This window comes from Centroberyx affinis, unplaced genomic scaffold, assembly GCF_046629955.1.
Source record: "Centroberyx affinis isolate AG114_WGS23_722 - 3 ecotype Tasmania unplaced genomic scaffold, CSIRO-AGI_Caff_v1 ptg001029l_1, whole genome shotgun sequence".
Taxonomy (NCBI): domain Eukaryota; kingdom Metazoa; phylum Chordata; class Actinopteri; order Beryciformes; family Berycidae; genus Centroberyx; species Centroberyx affinis.
In genome coordinates, this window is record NW_027279589.1 from 176,883 (window position 1) to 199,394 (window position 22,512).

At 41.7% G+C, this 22,512-nt stretch overlaps 1 protein-coding gene across 1 annotated transcript in view; it reads left to right on the forward strand.

Annotated features, from left to right (window-relative positions):
* LOC139646996 (zinc finger protein 721-like) overlaps positions 1 to 22,512 on the forward strand; it is an 81,523-nt gene that overhangs the window by 40,453 nt on the left and 18,558 nt on the right. Inside the window, exons 3-4 of the mRNA XM_071522816.1 lie at positions 15,379 to 15,673; positions 21,671 to 21,779. Coding sequence (XP_071378917.1) covers positions 15,379 to 15,673; positions 21,671 to 21,779 — 404 coding nt within the window. The remainder of the gene's footprint in view (positions 1 to 15,378; positions 15,674 to 21,670; positions 21,780 to 22,512) is intronic.

The window sequence follows — 22,512 nt, forward strand, 5'->3', positions numbered from 1 at the left end:
AAGCAGGTAGCCTCAGCCTTGCTGAAATTTTTCTCACAGGTAGGGATACCCAGGGAGGTGTTGACAGACCAGGGTCCCAACTTCATGAGTCGCACGCTCGCACAGGCCTATCAACTGTTAGGGATTAGGAGAGTGAGGACTACCCCCTACCACCCTCAGACAGATGGCTTGGTTGAGCGTTTCAACCAGACGCTGAAAGGAATGCTCAGGAAGTTTGTGTCAGAGACTGGAAAGGACTGGGACAAGTGGCTGCCATTTCTTTTGTTTGCATACCGCGAGGTCCCCCAGGCCTCGACGGGCTTTTCACCTTTTGAGCTGCTTTACGCCCACCAGGTCAGAGGTCCCTTGGATGTGCTCCGTGAAATGTGGGAGGGGCCTGGGAAAGCACAGGACATGAACATAGTCTCCTATGTCCTGAAAATGCAGGAGCAGCTCATGAAGTCCACAGCAATCGCCAGAGAGAACCTTCTCCAGGCACAGGCGAAGCAGAAGGAATGGTACGACCGGTCTGCCAGACAGCGAAGTTTTGAACCTGGTGAGGAAGTCCTGTTGCTGTTGCCTACATCAGAGCATAAACTGTTGGCAAAGTGGCAGGGCCCCTACCAGGTCAAACAGAAGATGGGTCCGGTGACGTACCAGATCCACATGCCGGACCGGAGACAGCCTTTGCAGACTTTCCACATCAACATGCTCAAGAAATGGCACCCTCGTCCCACCCTGCCACCGCCAGCAATTCACTCTCTGTTCATCAAGGCTGTGAGGGAGGAAGAGGAGTCAGTGGAGCAATACCTACCAGGATCAGAGGGGGCGCCACAGCTGGATTTGAGCCACCTGGAAGAGGAGAAGAGGAAGGAGCTTCTTCAAATCTTGCCCCTGCACCTGTTCCGGGAAACTCCTGGCCGCACAGAGGTCACCCACCACCACATCACCTTAAAGGATCCCCAGCCCATTCGCCAGCGTGTCTACAGGGTCCCAGAACGCCTGCTGCCAGTGTTGAAGAGGGAGCTAGAGGTGATGAGGGAATTGGGGGTTATTGAGCCGTCCTCCAGCGAGTGGAGCAGCCCAATCATCTTGGTCCCCAAGAAAGATGGAACCCTGAGGTTCTGTTTGGACTTCAGGAAAGTGAATGGTGTCAGTAAACTGGATTTGTATCCCATGCCGAGAATCGACGATCTGGTGGAGAGGATTGGGGGTTCAAGCTACATCAGCACTCTCGACCTGTGCAAGGGCTACTGGCAGGTTCCCCTCACCCCAGAGAGTAGAGAAATCACAGCTTTCAGAACACCTTTTGGACATTTTCAGTTCACTGTCCTTCCCTTCGGTCTCCATGGTGCCCCTGCTACTTTCCAGCGGTTGATGGACAAGGTCCTGGCAGGCACAGAGTTGTTTGCGGCAGCCTACCTTGATGATGTGGTGGTGTTCAGCCACTCATGGGAAGAACATCTGAGCCATCTACAGATGGTGTTGCACAAAATCGAAGAGGCAGGCCTGACCATCCGTAGTGACAAGTGCTCCCTGGCCAAGCGAGAGACCCAGTACTTGGGTTTTGTGCTGGGGAAGGGGGTAATCCAACCATAAGTGGGGAAGGTGGAAGCCGTTAAGTTGGCTGAGAGGCCCACTACCAAGTCTCAGGTAAAGTCCTTTATGGGCCTGGTCGGCTGGTACAGTCGTTTCATTCCCCGCTTCTCAACCATCTCAGCGCCCCTCACGGATCTCACCAGGAAGAACCAGCCCAACAGGGTGCGGTGGACAGAGGACTGTGAGAAGGCCTTCCAGAGCCTGAAGGACTCCCTGTGCACGGAGCCCGTTCTGAGAAGCCCTGACTTTGAGCAGCATTTCACAGTCCAGACTGATGCATCGGAGGTGGGCATTGGAGCAGCGTTGCTGCAAGGGGAACCAGGTAACCTCCAGCCCATCGCATATATAAGCAGGAAGCTCCTCGAGCATGAAGGCAGATACTCTGTGGTGGAGAAGGAGTGTCTGGCCATCAAATGGGCCCTTGACTCCCTGAAATACTACTTGTTGGGGAGGAAGTTCACACTGGAGACGGATCATCGAGCACTGTCCTGGCTGCAGAACATGAAGGATACCAACTCCAGAATCACTAGGTGGTTCCTCGCAATGCAGCCGTATGACTTTGTGGTCCACTACAGGAAGGGAACTGCACAGCAGACTTCCTCTCCAGGACTCCACACGGGTCGTCTTCAGAGGGGGGGGGGGAAATGTCACGGGGTTAGCCCGTGCCCTATAAAGTAAGATGCACACTCGCACGCACACACACGGCATAGCCACTTCCATTAATAATTAAATCAAGCCGGCTTGGAGGTGTCTAGGTGGTAGTGTTAGCGTAGCATGATTTCAGCATGATTTTACATCGTCATCATTACTTGTCATGGTGTAACAAAGCACACAGAATGTATTTTTAAATAAGACACAAGGGCTAGTATTGGTATGGAACATTTCTATTTATTGTTAAAAATGTTTTGCCAGGAAAACCAATTGTTTGTCACCTGTTTCTCCTCTGATGTACTTGCGCTCCTCTGTTTAGACCCGGAACTGCCAAAGCCGTACCGGAGGGTACCATTGGCTTTTAAAAGGGGGTTCCCGGGGGAAGGCGCCAAGTGTGCTAGAGTTGGAGGGGTGTTTTCTTTGTTAATGAGTAAATGCTATTTAAATTGCCTTTTGAGTAAGTACTGGCTTATAAATGTGTTTTAGTATGTTTTGTAATTCAATTGTAAAATGTTTGGACATTTGTGGACCAGGTGTTAATCTCCTGTAGGAGAATTGATTATCAATCACTAATCAATGTCTCTTAGTAGGACCCAGCTGATATAAGGGAGGAGGCTGGAGTTCCGGGGGAGTGCAGTTGATGGTCAGACATCAAACAGAACCAAGCCAGTGTGGAGAGCTGCGAGGGTCCATGATTTAAATGGGCATTGCCTGGTGCAGAGCTGAGCTTATTCTTTGTTTACACAGTTTTTGCATTTAGTTATTTTTTCTTATTTTTGTATTGTTTTTCTTTAGTTATATTTTGTTCGCCAGGCCTGCACTGTACATATTGCTGCACGGGATTGTCGGTATTCACGTGTAAATAAATACACCTGGACTGCAGAACTGGGTTTTGCCTCAGTTTTTGTGCCTCAGCCAATCGGCCAACTTTACACACCACCATCACTTCCTTTTACCTTTATCTCCTAAACACAACTGCCAGATTTAGCCATGTATCATTTAATATTACTTACCATTTAGCTTTAGAGCTGCTACAAGTTCATTTTCACTTTTGAGATAATGCTAGTGGCCTATACTATCACTCAACATAGTGTATGTTAAAATGTTAGCATTGAGCCTACTATCACTCAATGTAGTGGATGCTAAAGTGTTAGCATGGAGCCTGCTTATCACTCAACATAGTGTATGCTAAAGTGTTCGCATGGTGCCTGCTTATCACTCAACATAGTGTATAGCATGGAGCCTGCTTATCAACATAGTGTATGCTAAAGTGTTAACATGGAGTGCCGGAGCCAATGATCTACCGGGGACACATGAATGATTTTGGTGTCTATGTTCTCATCACAAATCAAGTAAGTTGACCAAATGGGAAAACTTCCCTAAAGCTTGTGTAGCCTGTTCCTTTAAGTTTCAAACTGTTCGTAAGCTCTACTTAAATGTCTAAATAGCCCATGGGCTTTCTGATGTGCAGTTGTGAACTTGTAGCCCTGGTCACCTTTCAGACAGAAGGCCAAGCACGATCACAAGGCTGGAAGTGAGAAGTCTGCTACAAACTGACAAATCATATTCATTAGGTTACCTGAGACAGTGACAGAGAGGGCCTCGCTCTCAGAGGAGAAGTTACGGTTAAAAACATAGTTGTGATAAACACAGCTGTAGTTCCCTTGGTGGGCGTCGTCTGCAGCGGGAAAGAGGAAGTGGGCAGAGTGATTGACAGCCTGCTGGGTCTGAGTGACGGTTTGGTTGAACATCAGGCTGAATTGACCTCCTGGGTATTGAGGCTGGACGGAGCAGCTGATGGTGAAGTTGTGGCCCCTGAAAAGCTGCTGATCCTGCTGCTGGCCCGCAGAGAGCCCGGTCACGAGGTACGAGATGGTGATATTAGGTTGAAACAACAGATCTGAAAACAAAGATAAGAACGAGAAAAATGATGACGCTATCAGCAAATATATGCAAAATATATAAATATAAGCAAATTTACAATATAAAAGGCCAAAGGGGCGTAATCAGAAAGGAAGCATTCATAAAGGAAGCTCTTTCACATTAGAAGTATATATGTCTACTAACCTGGTGGTTCACTGTCTTGAGCCTGGAGAACTGAGGAGAAAATAATAAATTGTAAAGCATTACATATTTATGGTTTTATTAGAATACCAGAAAATGTCTCTTTAAACTTAACTCCACTTCAAGCATGGCAGTTACTTGTAATTCACTCACCTAATTTGCTTATATTTTCTTTACAGATGCTCATGAAGAACACGCATCATGCATGCATATGTTCCAGTAGTTTGAAATATTTAGAACAAAATCTCCATGCATTTTTTGTGTCAATTACAGAGGAATTATTTACACAAATGCCAATCATATATTTATATACTCATATATCATGAAGGCACTAGCAAAAACCTACTTCTTCTAACATCAAAGTTAAAAATAATGTTTATTTTACACTGTAAAAAACATAGTTAGTTCACTTCTTGTAAGTATACTTTAAAAAATACACTTCAAGTTTACTACGTTTTTGCAAGGGGAAGTGTCCACATAGGTGCTCTAATGCGCTCCCAAAATAGCACAAGGGTTAGTTACTTAAGATTAAACATTTAACGTCTCTAAAAACATGACTAACGTTATTTTTTCAGCTTGATACTTGACTTTTACTTATTTCATGGGGGAAAAAAAAGAAAAATCAGAAATGACATTATCCTACCTGTGCTCCAGTGCAGGATCAGCATCATTATTGCTGCTGTTGGAACCATATCCATCTCTTGCTGCGGAGGCCCACTGTCGCATCTGACTGACACATGACTTAAAACCTCCATATCAGCCTCATCTTGCTTGACGTGTTTTAACGCATTTTGCATCTTTATCTTTTATCGCAGGATGCGTCTCTCTTATGATGCTGTAAAAGTCTTTACTTCTTTCTTTTTTTTAAACAGAATTTGATTGGTTTTCAACAGAAACAAGAGAAATACATTCCGCCATCATAAAAATAAAAATAAAAATAAAATAGTGCCATCCATCCACCCTAAACAGAGAAATCTCCCAGCTGACCACCCCCCCTCCCCCACCCCGGCACCACACACAAAAGGCCCCCCCCCCCCACACCGTCCTGCACACAGACACACCACCGATCAGTGCAGCCATACACAACAGTCACATCAACTCCAACATTTCACAGCAGTACACAGTGATACAAGAAGTACAATCAAGTTGAGCCAAAACTCCAAAACACAGCAGTACCCAAGCAACGAGAAGAGAAAGACACTTATGAGTCCACCCTGGATGGGTGTGAAGTCTTTACTTCTGCATTGTGGAGATGTTTAATCCTGCTCATTTTATGCAAATTGTAGCCATGTGAACTGTCCTGGAATTAAAATTTGACTCGACTGATTTATTTGATGTACACTGAATGTACAAAATGTTAGGGGCATCTTCCTGATATTGAGTTGCAGCCCCTTTTCACAAATTCACATCTCAACTGTCTCAAATCTTAGAAATCCTTCTGTAACTCGTCTGCTTCTCTTCCTCTACATCTCCTCCTTTGTGACTGGTATAGATTTAATAAGGGAAATCAATAAGGGATAATGGCTTTTACCTGAATTCACCTCATCAGTCTATTTCATGAAAATGAAAAATGTTGTCCATTCAGTGTATATTTACATGTGAAATCTACATGTAAAGTGAAATCTAGTCAGTTTTCCAGACAAATGTGATGAAATCTCATTAGAAAGTAGAGTCAATAAAGGCTGATGATATTTAGAGCCTACAAGAAATGTAAAGTGTTAATTATATTTTTTTCCCAGGCTTGCTTTTTCTTCCCACCTTATGCCTTGCTGCTCTATAAAATGTTTTATTGTGTAAATCATTTGATTATTTTGCATGGTTAGGCAATTTTCTGGGACTTTTCTTGACTCTTTCTTGTTGTTTGGTGTCATCTTTTGTGAATTGAAATCCCAGTGCAGATAGAACAAGCATTTGGATCATGCCTAACCTGAATGAATGCACAAATGTAAATTCAGTGAAGGGTTGAAGATTGATTTTCTGGAAAACTTCCAGTGTGATACTGTAAACAGTCAGTCATTCTCCCTCAATAGCATGTCATGGATGGAACCCACCAAATGAATGTGCAATACACACTTAGTGTGTATGTATGTGTGTGTGTGTGTGTGTGTGTGTTTGTGCTTTCTGTGCACTTTATGCATTTGTGGTTACATTTCCCACCTGGTGGTGTAACCCTGTAATGTTTTTCTTCCAACACACATTGTTGAGAGGAAGGCCTCAGGTAGCATGCAAATGTATGTAACTACAATGAACTTTGGGCAATTGGTTAAAATATAGGCTAGTTGTTGCTTTTCTTGCACTGTTTTTCATCATTGTAATTAACAACTACAAATTCTGGTGCTCCACGCTAAAACTTTAGCATACAGTACACTATGTTGAGTGATAGTAGACTCCATGCTAACACATTAGTGTACACCATGTTGAGTGACAGTAGACTCCATGCTAACACTTTAGCATACAATGTTGGGTGTGTTATAGTTATCTTCAACTCAATTTACCCACTTTTTTATTTGCGGGACATAGTTTAAAATCTTTTCTTTATTTCTTTGGGAATCCTTGTAATGTTTTGGCATGAAAATGGTCAAATTTAACTATCAGTGACTGCAGTATCAGTATGGGTACTTTCAAAAACTCATGGAGCCCTAATTGAGATTGTATAAGCAATAACATATCCTATTTCCTAATTGGATAGGTGAATTGTGCATGTGTCATTTTCCTGAGTCTCAAACTCTCGGGTACTTACGGTAATATTTCCACAACCGGAAATGAGGCTAAATGTTTGCGGAGCCGAGCTGGACAGAGAAGAAGGCAGCTACCTGGCTACCTAGCTAGCATTGCCGATGTCTCTGTAGCTCGTCAACTTTCCCACCAATTACAGCCGCTAAATTCCCACTGTTGCTGTAATGGTTTGACCAAATTCCTCCAATACTCACTGAGCCTGCACGAGAAGATAAACTGTATCTATCAAAACGACGGACCAGCTAGTACCGAGCTAACTAGGCGAGTACAGTTAAGATGTCCAACCGTCTGGCCTTCCAGACCCAGCTGGCCTCCATTATGGAGGTCTTGGCTAACGCAGCGGTGGCAGAGATTTGTAAACTGGTGGACGACGATTATGCGGTGGTGAGCTTACACATGTCTCAGTGCCAGAGGGAGAATAAAGCCCTGAAGAGGAAGCTACATTTGCTGGAATTGAAGATGGCCCGTGGATACGCCGAGAGGAGACTCCGGGAGAGCGCCCTGAACAACAGACCCAGGGTGCAGATAAGGACTAACGACAGACTCCGAGAGTCCTCGCCTTCCACTGGTAAGATAATAATATTTCAGGGGAGTCAATTCACTAAACCATAAGCCATGGCAAATCCTCGCATCTAACATAATTTGTCAGCAAAACTTCCAAATTCGCCAATATCCACTAAATTCGTCATGACCCACAAGATATGTATTAACGTTAGGTCACCAAACTATCAGCTTAGAGGTTAACATTGGTCCGAGATGCTTCATCTTTGTTATCCATTACAATGAGTTAAACTTTAACATCAAGTTTGGGCTCACTTAAGCCCACTATATTCTCTTCAGTGGAAAGACTGCCACTGTACGCCAATTGTGTTTAGAATTATATTTAAAAAAGAAAGGACTGTTTTGCTGATCGCGAAACGTACAAACCGGTAAAACCTGACGGCAGACCTTAAATATCTAGGGGCTAATGCTAAATTCGGCATACATATGATCCACCAAACAACACCCGTTACAGTTTTAACTCTTAAAACGATTCACACTGTGTTGATACAACACACCACGGTGTAAGTGCTGTCTAATTTGGTGGAAGACGATGGCGTGAATAACAGGCGAACCAGCTCTAAAAGTTGAAATTTGATTGAAATAAAGAGCTGCTTTTATGCCGAATTGAAGAGTGTATCATCCCGAATCGTAAAAACTCGAGTCATATTTTATGAAGTATATCTAGGCTACATTTGCCGAAAAGGGAAATGGCCACGTTAAATTGCCAGTTTTTTGAACGGACTTTGGCCAGACTCTGTCCCTATACAAAAGATAACAACATACCTGTATTTGGCTAACTGATTCCCATGTAATAACAAAGCAACTTTTAAAAAAAGAGTAAAACCAAAATGGCACAGATTTAGCAAGCCTTAGATCCACACAGAACCCAGAATATAAAACAAAAACAATGTATCACCCATCTTCATCACAAATCATGGATTATGCCCAGGGTGTCTACAGGTCAAATATATGAAACTGAGTTAGCTCATTTCAAAGTCTTCAGTTCATTGTGGCCGTTCAGTCTTAAATACAGTTCCAGAAGTTTTAGAAGTGTCTGTGTTCTCAGAGTGTCGCTTCTTTAGTGAGATATAGGGCTGGGCGATATGGACCAAAAATCATATCTCGGTATTTTTAGGCTGAATGGCGATACACGATATATATCTCGGTATTTTCTACGAAGTGGGCTAAATGTTCAGTTGTAAGTCAAAGCCACATGTGAGATGTCTCAAGCACTTTTATTAAAACAAGACTGATCAAAATAGACAAAGACAGGGTTTCCTTCCCTGTGTTAGAACAGTCTGGTAAGTTCAGAAAATTACATCACTTTATTGTAATGCAGCCTTTAAAACCAGGAAAAGACAACACTTATGCCATATCACCATATTACGATATCCAAAATCTAAGACGATATCTAGTCTCATATCACGATATCGATATAATATTGATATATCGCCCAGACCTAGTGAGATATGAAGGTTTTAATTTCAAAACACTAACACATCCATTTTGCAAACAATGTTGCTACCTGAACATGTGTCTGCCAATGCCTCAAAAAGTCACACTGAATCATATTTTCATAGGTCTACTTGTCTTTTCCACATTTCATGTTTAATTTGTGTGGCAACAGAGATCTTAAATTGATTCTAACTTACATCGGAAAGGGTTTAAAAAGCCTTAAGTTTAACTTGCTAAAGCATGTATGTGTTGTAGCTTGTGCTTCAGTACACTGGTGCAATGCTAGGAATTTACAACCCAGTTACAGCCACACCCAGGTACACCTACAGTATACAAAAATGGTAGCGGGTATTAGAAATCCATGGGGTTACTGGTTTTGGGATTGGGAATTTCTGTATTGTTGATATTTGTCTATTGGAAATTACCTGGTCCATTTGTAATGGGAAATCAGTAGGTCCTATTGGTATCTTTTGGAAACCATTAGCAAAGCTGATGGTTCATAATGGTATCTGTGGTGGAAGTCATTAGCATCCCTCCCTCTAATGGTTCCTGTGATTAATATTTGAAGCAGAGACAGCCTTGCCTCTGATGGTAGGATAATCATTCATAATTTGAAGGTGTGGACAAATTTGGATCTCCATTATGCATCTACTCCTTGAGTCTCTCCAATACATTTATTTGAAATAGACACATGGTAACTGTTGGGTATTTTGTAACTTTTATTTTGCAAAAGAAAATAAACAAACAAAACACATCTGAGAACAGTGTTTTTGTATTCCACAACTCAAAAATGTTTTTAAGAGAAAAATACTAGGGATGGGACGATATGCTTATCTAACCATACAAGATTCTATACACGATATGGGGTTCACGATTCACTACAACCAAGATATGATGTAATAAATAAAAGTTCAATGACAAAGCAGGACTGTGCAGAATTGTGTTTATTTCTGAGACACAAATCTTTAATGGCATTGGCTTGCTAGAATGTAAACAACAATTTAACAATGTCATTACAAAGTAACAGTAATATAATTTGGATGGAGACCGTGTGAAATTGTGACATATTGTGGGATCCCACGGTCACAGCAAACCTGGAAAAGTCAGGAAATTTGGTTTTCAACTGCTGGATAAGTTCATGAAAATCATCTATATGCAACAAGTATTGTAAATGTTATGGAAATTTGTTAAACCTTATTTGCAACTTGTCAGGTGTGTTAATGTCAGCCATAGCTGTTAGTAGGTGTAGTTGTCTTTGTAGGAATAATAACCCAAATAATTCCCACACTGGATCATTCCCAATTGGTAGTTGCAGCGAGCCAAAACAATACATGTGACATTTGAATCCGCCACTCAACATAAAAAAATGTAACATTTGAACAGGTACATGGGAGATTGGCCATGGAAAGTTAAAAAATGAAAAATTAGGTTAAATAGCATTTCCCCTACAAATGGATACAAACCCCTAATTGGCCTACTTACCATGGCTTCTTTTTTGTTAATCGCTTTTTTTTTTTATTTGCATGAAACTATGAGTAGGATTGTTTTTTGTTCGTGGTTTTTAGAAATCACTGTTTCAAAGTTGTTTCAAAGAGAACTGCAATTTGATTGAATGCACTCCTTTCCAACAATATTGTTTTATTTTTCTTATGTTGATACTGTTTTTGGAAGACAACTATTTGTGGTTTGTAACAATATCAATTTGGTGTATATTTTCCCATCTCTGCTTCCACTGTATTGACATTGAAAATGCCTGTCCTTTGTAAGTGCTGACCTTGGAAATGTGCAGTGTCAATGTTTATACATAGTCGGTTGTATTTGTTTCTATAGGTGGCGTGTTTGCAAGAGAGATGGATGTGGGTTTGTGGCCTGGCGGAGCTGCCACAGGGACCAGCGAGCCAATCCATTCTGACACCATCCAGGATAAGGTAAGTCTACAACAAAAGAGTCGGGGCAGTAGTTGAGGGTTGGGCCGGTGGTTGGCTGAAGACGGGATGGGATGAAACTTGCCAAGCATCCTCCTGCATGTGGAGCTTGTCAGCATAGGAGCCCAAATCCAAATCTTTTGGTGCGCATTTACACCAGGGCTGAACAATTAACCGAAATTTTATCGAAATCGCAATATGGCCTACTGCAATTTTCAAATCACAGGAGGCGCAATATTTGTTAAAGGTGAAATGTGTGTGAAAATAGCATTTTAAATGAAATATTGTGGTGCTGCAGAGATGTCCTGGCCTACACATCATATTCTACAGACTTAAGAAAACATCTTTGTTTGGTACAGATCCCCGCAAAAATCACACCATAATCATTTTAATACGTTTTTCAGTGAAAATGAGAATAATGATGTAAAAAAGATCATTCCCTCTAATATCGCAAATCATATCGCAATTGCAATATCAGTCAAAATAATCGCAATTAGATATTTTTTCAAAATCGCTCAGCCCTAATTTACACTAGCGTTGAGTAGTGTTGATGTTACCATATCCCAAGATATTTTAAAATTGTCACGGTATATAGTTTTCACTTTTCAGTACCATTCTAACATTTAAAGAGTAACCAAACCCCAGACCCAAATCTGTGTAAAGCCTGTCATCTAATGGTAAAAAGCCTGCTACTGAAATTGCCATCTGCTATTGGCTGATCTTTGGTGCCTGTCAGGTTTGGGGTTTAGTTACTCTTTAAGTTTCATTCATCTGTTGAAATATCACATCATGTAGCCACTTCAGACAGACTTTAAGTAGAAACCCCTGGCTTGACTGTAAAACCCTAAAAGAATCCAAAACGGCATTATCTATGCGTCTGTTTTCATTGAGGCCAAAGCCATGTTGAGCACAGGGTTTAACCAGGACACCTGCTAGCCAAAGGCCACATTACGACCAGCGAGGAACACATTCTTTTGAGAGCGTCACATCATTTGAGTAAAGTTAATAGTTCCAACTTTAGCTTACATTAAAGCCATAATATCTGCACACCCTGTACTGCATTCATTCTCGATTCATCCTGATTATCTACAGTACGCGACTCCATACATGGATTCTAAATTGCCATTTTGAAATGTTTGCCCACTTGACTACAGTAGACAATGGAATACATCCAGATAAAAAAATACATATTACATGTTATAAAAAAAAAATCAAACCTTGAGTATACTGAATTTACTTAATAATAAATAATAATATCAACATATACCAGCAAAGCAGTTCATAGCACCACTTAAATCGACATTGAGGCCAATATATATGGAAGCGTATCGCATGCATAATTCAAATGGAAATGTAATATGTAAAATAGCCATGTAATCCTACATTTGAATTTAAATTTGCCACTTGTAGGCTATGTGCAGTTTTTGGCTCAAAATGAAAATTCAATAATGTCACTTGCATTTGTCATTTCCTATACTAGTATTGACATTTCATTTAAACAGAGGTTTGCATGCTTTATTTTTTAGCTTTATTCAAATGATGATGCAAATTGGAAAATTGAAACGTATTTCCCGAACTGCATAGATATGTTTCATGTGATTATGCAATAATGGTGTCAAAAATATAATTGATATGTCATTTACCTTATATGGTTTTGCACTCTCTAATAGGGCGTTTTACATTTCATTATCAAAGACAATATTATGCTGTAAAGGTGGCAAAATGTAAATGGTAGGCTACTATCTTGGGAAAATGAAATTTGCACGTTCACCTTGCAGATTATGATTATGTGACTAAAAATGTAACAGGCTATCACAGGAATAGGTAAATATGAGGCTGGTGGTGCCATGTCAGACAGGAAGAATGCATAGTGCAGATGTAAACATGAACACAATGACATTCCTGTAGCAATTTAACAAATCACATTATTGATATTCATTCAGTGCAAATAAGTGGTTACACATACACCGTTGCAGTTCAGCAGGCCTGCTGCTTGTACCGTTGGATAGAGTAAGAGATGAACATGACACCGTCTGCTTGTTTTTTTTTTTTTTCCCCAGTGCGCTCCTCCTCGGCCTCAATAAAGAGCGGTATTTAACAGTGGACCCGATGTTAAAGGAAATGCTTGCGATACTATAACTGTTATTGTTTTTAATGACGGTACACCTCAAAACTGGTACATTGTTGCATCTCTAATAGGGCTGGGCGATAATTCAATATTATCGTTTATCGTCTTTCAGTGGAATCATATCGTGATGATATGAAGATATTTTAATATCGTGACACACATTTCTGCTGTCTGAATTGATGACGACAAGCAAATTTTACTTAAAAACTCTCATAAAATGAGGTATGGTAGGAATATTATTTGAATATTTCTGTTTTGTTTGACATCACACCTAACATTACCATTAGGTTCAATGAGATGAACATTCATTTGATTATTTAACGTGATTTTGCATACATGAACCATATCGTGATATATATTGATATCGAGAAAAATCCTTATTATTATCATGATATTGATTTCAACCATATCGCCCAGCCCTAATCTCTAATGTGATGAATTATCCTTTTAAATGCAGGTGATTTCTCTTGACTCTGATAACCATATACTGAGACTTGCTCGTCTCTCCTGCATGTTCCACTGAATCTGTCAGTGTGTGTGACATTGACCAGTTGTTTTCTCGGACCGCAGCTCTGTATGCAAACCTGCTGACTTGTAAAACAACTTTATGGACAGTGCCTTTTACTTTTCGTCTCTCTGAAGCTAGGAGAACGCCAGAAGACCTGATTTGACCAAACGAAAATGAAAACAAAACATATCCTGCGTTTTTGTGTTGTTCTTGAACCGTTCCAGGATCTGAGAAGCAAGCTTTGGAGAGTTAGAAGCTTTGGTTAGTTGGGTTTCTTTCCTCTCTAAATGTCCCATCTCCGTGCAACTCTGAGATCCAGCTGGTGCCAAATGAAACTCTTATCTTTTACCCTTGTGAAGGAACTTAACCCCCAAACGCTCCAGTGCGGCGAACAGCAGAAGGTTGTATTTGTAGCAGGGCATTGCTGACTAAGCAAAAAAAAAAAAAAAAAAAAAAACCTGCCTTGTTTTCCTGCAGTCGCCAGATGTGCAGCTGGTGGAGCCGGAGCCGATGCTGGTGAAGGAAGAGAAGATGGAGGGAGACATGCCACGAGACGAAGATATAGAGGAAGACGTGCCGCTCATAGGAGAGGATGGTGAGTGAGATACTGCTTTGAGACGCACATGGGCCGATTCCCGTTTGGTGTGTGTGAATCTAACCCCACACGCAAACAAGACCACTAGTTCCATGTGTGAATGCACTGTATGCGAAGCCGAGAGGCATTAAAGGGATAGTTCACCCAAAAGTTAAAATTCGTCATTATCTACTCATCCCCATGCCAGTACAAAATCGGATGAGTGTTTTTTTCTTCATACGTCTTACCAGGAGTTCGCCAAGCTCACTGCCGGAGAAGCTGTCTTCCAAATGATTGCAGCAAATGGGGGCCAGTCTTTTAGGCTTCAAAAAGGGCAAAAAATGTCCATAAAGTTAATCCATACAGCTCATGCAGCTTAATCCAAGTCTTCTGAGAGTGGAAAAAATTGAAATTTTACCATTTATGGCAATTGTTTGGAGGACAGCTTCACCGGCAGTGAGCCCGGCGAACTCCTGGTAAGTTGTATGAAGAAAAAAAACACTCGTCCGATTTTGACTTGGCATGATAAATGATGACTGAATTAAAATTTTTGGGTGAACTATCCCTTTAACATATCATGTCAATGTGAATTTTACTTCATGTCATTGTGTATAAGTGAGAGACTCAGATTATATCGGTGTCAAGTTGTGCATTTATTCACCAACCCTACCCCATGTCCCCTCTCTGCAGGAGTGGTAGAGTGCGGCCCTCGTGGAGGCGGAGGACCGAGACCCAGCCTCCAGCAGCAGGTCACCCAGTCGGCTTCGGCCCCCCTCCCCCAGCCCCAGGCCACCAGGACCCGGCATCCCGGCGGCGGCGGCGGCGGCAGCAACAGAGGAGCGGAGGTCAGTGGCTCCTCTCCTCTCCTTAAGTCTGAGCTCAGTGCCTCTGTCGAGGGCAGAGACTCCCTGCTTCACACCCCCCCTCCTCTAGAACAACAGGAAACGATCGACCTTATCGGCGGCGGCGGCGGCGGCGGCGGCTCGCAGTTCGACGTGTTTTGCGACGACGACGAAAGCGCGAACTCGTTGGTCGAGGAGTTCTTCGAAGAGGCCCTGGGGGACGAGGCCGAAGGGAAGAGGCCGTCTTGCTCGTACTCGATGGCGGCGGCCGATTTCCCGTCGACCTCCTCCAGCGTCAACGGGTGGACCCCCGCCGGCCTAAGTGACAGCTTCCCCTCGTCCCAGCCGGCCGGCAGAGGCGGCCACCGGAGCAGCCCCAAGGAGAGGCTGTTCGTCTGCAGCTACTGCGGCAAAGCTTTCAACCGGCCCAAGAAGGTGGAGATCCACCAACGCATCCACACGGGGGAGAGGCCTTTCCGCTGCTCCACGTGCGGGAAGATGTTCTCGGAGGCCGGGAACCTGAAGAAGCACCAGAGGGTTCACACCGGGGAGAAACCGTACAGCTGCGAGCTGTGCGGGAAGGGATTCGCCTGGATAAGGAACCTCAAAATGCACCAGCAGAAAAGCCACCCGGACATTTATATGGAAGAGGAGACCTGGGCACAGAACTGAACTGTGTTGTTGTTAATTTAGGGCGTAGTAATCGAGTTGTGTCATGATTTGTGGACGCTAAAAACTCTCTTTACTGTCACTGTCTAGACCCAAGTACTTCATAGACTTGCATTCACTCTAAAGGTAACGACAAATGAGAAACTTTTGAAGCAGCGGATAGGGATGCACTCATACTTGTATCGGATATCAGGCTGATGTCAGGGCAAAACAAGGTATCAGTATCTGAGAATTTCCCCAATACTAAATTCAAATACTAACTGACTTTCTGCCTTTTTCATGCATAGTATTTCATATCTATCTGAACCATGATTGAAACTGACGGTTGAAGCCTACGTTCAGTAAAATGGGTCATATTGCTCCTTTGGGATTGGCCAAAGTTTGATACTTTTGCCTCGGTATCAGCAGTGGAAAAATGGCTTTCTGCTGAACAGAAATATTAGGAAAAAACACTGTTGGTCTTAATTAATAAAAATGAATTTCCCCATTTACATTACTTTTATAAAGTCGCTCATATATTCAGTATTTAAATGGAGAAACTGTTGTAGCTGTTTGGAGGCAAGTACTGGTAATACACTGCAGTGACTTAAGCTGTCTTTCATTCTGAATACTTCTGAGCATGCACCTTGTTGTGGTTGCTTGCCATGGCACCCTAATGTGTTCTTTTATTTTACTCTCTGTCTGCAATCTCTTATATGGATTTTCAGTTCTGTTGCAACTTTTGGTTAAATTCTGAAGTTGAACCACTTCTTTACCACCACTTTTTACGGTATTACAAGTCACAGAATTTACAACCTAATCATCTAAAGTGACCCCAGAGACTGCAGGTTTTTCATTTCAACCAACCACTACAGGAGCTGCTTTCACTGATTAGCACACCTTCAACCTAATGAGTGAAATTAGCTTTTGCAGTGTGTTGTTGGAACAAAAACCTGCATATTCTTGGTGAGAATAGTCTAGTAGAGATACAAGCACAGTTAATGTTAAAGTACAGTGACCTGCGGTACTTTATTGGGGCAGTGTGACTGTAACCTGACAAACAGGCCTCTTACCCAAGTCTTATTTGTTTAGAAAGCATGCTACATAGCCCTACTAACTTGTTTTTGAGGCAACTGTATTCAGTAGTCCTGCAGAAATTGAAGCACAAAGAGCAAGTTCAGTTTTTAAGGCCATCTGATTCATCATGTCCTGAGAGTCCTTCCTGTTAAGTTGCCCATGAAAGTTGCTAGCTTTTATAAGCGGTTTGCAATTTTACTCCATGTAAGGGCTAAAAACCACTTCTCAGAAAAATTAAGTTCAAGTCACATATCAAGAGCCAGAAGTCTTCTCAGACATGCTAAAAAAGCATATTGCTCCAGTATTTTGGTCACTGAGAGATTGTTGTTCATATTTATTAGCATTTTGTTAGTAGTTGGTCAGTCAACTAGTCAAGTGGTCAGTCAAGTGGGACTGAAAGCAAGCTCTTTGGAAAATTACCAACAAGGCCTTCCAAACAGGTTTCTAAATGTTTCGCACTACAGTTCACTATGCAGAGGGATTTAAACATGATTTTTCAAATAAATGGTTTTGAGGCACTTTGACATGGCAAGAATTTATGCCTCCAGTACCCAAACAACCAAAATGCTGAGGTGAAGTGGCTCTTTGAAGGATTATATGGACTGGGTTGATGATAAGACTTCTTACAAACTTAAACTTTCCCCTTAGTGTGACAAGATCTACATAGGGTTAGGGTCAAGTGAAGGTTTCAGAGGAACAGCTTGAGGAATGGGGGCTTAGGAAAAACATAATTGAACAATATTTTTAGATCACAAAAGGGCTATTCCAGCATTACGGATGTGACATTTGGACATGAATTGACAAACAAAATGCATCAGAGAATGTATTATTTGAGGAGAAATTAATCAATTTCTGTATGTTTTCACAGAACCACACAGGGATAGTGCAGACAGTACCTTAAAATTCAGAACTATATTTACATGTTGCTGAGACATAGGAAATTATTTGCGTTATGGATGTGACATGAAATGGACAGGTTTCTTTGGGAGACGGCATATTATTTGCAAACTTCAAGTTCAACACTGATTGGTATTGACAATATGAAGGAGGCTTGCATGAATATGAAATATTTTTGCAAATATTTGCAACCATTTATTGTGGAAAAGCTACCCTTAAGGATGTGACGCGTCCGAAATAGTCATCTACAAACTATAGCCTACAACTCCCATAACAGACACTTGTTAATGTGTAATTGTCATTAAGTAATCGAAAATTGAGTCAGAAGTACTTGACTAACAACCACTCCCCCACCCCAACCACCTCAGCCTTTACCCCCGTAGCAACAAAGTTGTTATTGTGAAACTTATGCCACAAGTATGGAAGCATCCATATTTTGTAGCCTCTGTAATGTAACATCCATAATGTCAATCAGGCGACCTTTAAAAGCAGCAAAGAGAGACCATAGTAGATCACATAAGGCTTTCATTCAAGTTAGCTTTGAGCAGCAAAGTTGGACTCGCAGTTAGTATGTTAGAGTATCATTAGCCTAACTTTTCTGTAAAAACGGTTGTGAAATGCAGTGACTTGTTTTTTGTCACGGTTATAAATTATACTTGTACTATGCACATGAAAAAATTGATTTACAGTATAGGCCTTTCCTTCAAGACAGTGCTTAAGAATAACGCTAAGTATGAGGAAAAAGGGTCCATGAGCCAATGAACAATGGAACACAGCTGTTTGAAAAGCAAGTTTTGTACTTGGTGCAGTCTTTATTGCTTAAGGTTAAAATATACAGTATCTTATAAACTAAAATGCATGCATCACAATACTGGCTTCAATGGTCATTTTTAAATTTGACCTTGTCTTTGTAATTTCATTTGAGTATTGTGGTATATGAGCATGTTCATTATTGATTACGGATTAGGGTTCAAATTGAGGCTAATATTAATATTCCCATTACCATTCCTCTTTATTGGGCAAATTAAATGTAAACACTGCACACTTATGTATGTTGTAGTACACTAAAATTACACAACTCTTTGAATTGAACATAACCACACACACTAGTAAGCAGGCTCAGTTCGATCAGACTTCACTACGGAAAACATCTGCCTTGACATTTGCTGGCACAGCTTAATTGTGCATGCCATTACTGTTGAATAGATGCAGTTTGGTCAAGTGGGACCTCCGTACTTCTCAAAGTTGCAGTCAGATGATGGCTAGAGCGCCACTTACAGAAGCAGAGTCTTTTAGAAAAGTTAAAAACAAAACTTGATCTCCTGTAGAATAACGGAAGTTACAAGTATCAATATCAGGATTTGCAGAATAAAAACAAATTGCGATGTATAAGTGTATCTTTTTTCCCCTGGCCTTCTTCTACAAGCCACAAAAGTAAAAATGGCTGTTGAATGTTGGAATTGTATTACCATAGGAAGAAATTATCCCATTATTTTATGGTAAAAAAATGTAAGGACATTTTTTAAGAGTGCATTGTGATACGTAACTTAAGCATTTAGTTGATGACCTTTCCCCTTGAGTGTGTACTGGGTTATTTAATATTATGCTCAAATGTTTCACATTTTATGTGCACAATGTTTTCATTTATGGGAATAAAATATGTTCCTTAAACCATTAAAAAGTCTTATTTCATGACCATCTTCTGAATTGAAGGTTTTGTTATTTTGAAACTCAAATTGATTTAATTCCAGTCTCATTGCTGCTGTACGGAAGAGGATTAGGGCCACGTGTGAAACTTTTTTGAGTTCAAAGTCAGAATTCTGAGAATAAAATCAGAAGTCTGCAAAAAGTCTGAGTTCTGACATTTTTCTTAGTATTCTGACTTTAATCTCAGAATTCTGACTTTGAACTCAGAACTCAAACTTTTCACGTGGCCCTAATCCTCTTCCGTACTGCCATGAGGGAAGATTGATCATATTCAGATTAAAGAGCAGTAAGGAGAGCAGAGTAGACACAACAACAAGAAATACTTATTTTCAAACTAAAGGCATCCAAAAGTCATGGGCCTGAATCTCCCCCAGACCGAAGAGTGTCGACCACCAACATGACAAGCAATCACCCATTTGAGTCCTTGTCTAAAAAGGAAGTACCATTCTACAGAATGAAATCTACACTCAGTGTCTGTTTACTCACTCTTCTAGACAGTGAGTCACGTATAAATAAAGCATAATAGTGTTATAACTCATGCAGACAGGATCAAGAGGGTCAGTTGCTGTTGACTAGATGTAAAATAGGCAAGATGTATGATACATACAATGTCCCAGATGTGCCGGTTCCAGCATCTCAGACACTGCCGACCTCCCAGGATTTTCTACATTGTATTGTCTAGAGTTTACAGAGAATGGTGTAATACACAAAACACATCCAGGCAGCTGCAGTCCTGAGGGGGGGAAGTATGCAATTAACGGCTCAGTACAACAGTGATGTGCAGAAGGACATCTCAGAACCCAACGTTGGAAGCGGACGGGCTACAACGGCAGAAAACCACGGCTTCCACTCCTGTCCCCTAGGAACAAGATGATGAGGCTACAAGTGGGCACATGATCGCCAAAGCTGGATGATTGAATAGTGGAAGAACAGCTGCTGGCTCAACGAATCCTGGTTTCTGTTGTGACATGCTGATGGCCGGGACAGAATTTGGTGTAAACACCATGAAGCCATGGGTCCATCCTGCCTGGTGTCAACAGTACAGGCTGCTGGTGGTGGTGTAATGGGCTGGGGAATGGTTTCTTGGCTCGCATTAGGTCAAGTTGTACCAAATTGTTGGAACACCACAGCGTACCTAGACATCGTTGCCGACCTCGTGCATCCCTCATGGCCACGGTCCACCTTTTTTGAAATGGATACGTCCCAGCGAGGTAATGCTCCATGTCACGAAGACGACATCGTCTCAAGATGGTTCCAGAAACATGACAGTGACTTTAGTTTACTCCAGTGGCTTTCGCAGTTTCCGGATCTTCCTCCCAACAGAGACTTTTGGATGAGGTGGAATGTGTAAAAATATAAAAATGCTGGAAGAAGAGAAAAAAAATTGCAGATCTTTTGAGTTGAGATGTTTTTAAATTCAAGTCAACAAGGAGCCAATCTCGGAACCCATCGCCTATCGGTCTGACGACGATTAGACTCTGGGGGCGATGGCCAATATTTCGGGGTTTCCGGTGTAGCCAGCGGACATCCGGTCCAAGACTTCCTCTTCCGTGCGCCGGTCATTGTTTACAGTCTGATTAGCAACTTGAGATGCGAGAATGGAACATTTCTCCACACAATACACAAACATACTTTTTGTAGGTGTTTTAGGTCCAGACGACATCTCGGCTAATCTCTATAAACAGATATCTGCATATGATACGTCGTCTATCAACTCCAACTCCATTCTCGTGTCTCAAGTTGCTAAACGATGACCAGCGCACGGAAGAGGAAGTCTTGGCCTGGATGTCCACTGGCTCCACCGGAAACCTCAAAATATTGGTCATCGCCCCCAGAGTCTAATCGTCGCCAGACCGATAGACGATGGGTTCCAAAATTGACAAGGAGCAAATGGTACAACAAAAACAGTGAGGACAAGTGGCCCGGAAGGCAAATCTGATTATAGATCAGCTCTTCTACTTAAAACCAAATGTTTCTCTCTGACAAAAAGTACAAGTTACAAATTTTTTTTAAAAACACAAAATTACAGCAGTGTTTCCCCTACAATTTAATGGACAGGATGGGATACACCACTCAAAAGCAGCTTACCATTCGCCTTGAATTGTATGTGCATTGGTATCAGTGGATCCGTTCAGAGGGCTTCACACCCCGACAAGAAATATTTCTTCTTCTTTCTTACATTTTCCCTCGCAGCTTTTCCTCAACCGCACTCAGTGACTTTTGGAGTCAGTGAAAAGTCAATGAGTGACTTTGTACATTCTGCGTTGTCATATCCCGTTGCGTGTGTCTGCGGTGCAGTAACATCCACCGTCTTGTCTGGTCTGTTTGTGTCTGCAGTGTGCAGCCGTGCATAAGGAGGAGGAGCCAGATGTGGTGCTGGTGAAGGTGGAAGAGGTGGAGTCAGTGACAGGAACCCGGAGCCAGACAGGCCTAAGCATACAGGAGGGTGAGTGAGCGGCAGGAAACCGCTATTTTTATGCACCTGCTTAATTACAGTATTCTTCTACTACCACTGACTTTTCTATCACTACTTTCTCCAGTTTCATTGTGGTGTTTGTTCTTAAACTGTCAGCTTCCCATGTAAGATAAGATGAAACTTAAAAGATCCCTGTGGGGGAAATTGGGATGTTTAAATTTCATCGTATCTTACACCGTACCGTGAAACTCAACTGTAGAGCGCACTCTGCCTAAAGAATTGAGCCAAAAGAAGCGAGGCAGTGAGTTTTCCAAAGCCGCCATCTTCCATTTACTTTCATGCCAAAACAGCACTGACAGTTTGATAAAATCAGCAGCGTCAACACGGCCATGCTCGGCTGTTAGAATAACGTCAACACATTCCGTTGGCTGTGTTTCAGTTAGTGATCCACAAATATTGGAATATGTAAAAAATGAGATGTCCCTGTGCTGTACGTGTGTGCAAATATACGTATGTGTGCGCACATGTATGTATGTTTTAACATTGTGTTTTGGTGAATTTGTGCGTGTATTCTTGCCATGGATTTTACGTAAACGGACTAAATAGAGCAGTTATATGACCACAATGAGCTAAAACTGTAAAGATGTAGTAGACTAGGGCTGCAACTGACGATTATTTTCATTGTCGATTAATCTGTCGATTATTTTCTCGATTAATCGATTAGTTGTTTGGTCTATAAAATGTCAGAAAATGGTGAACAATG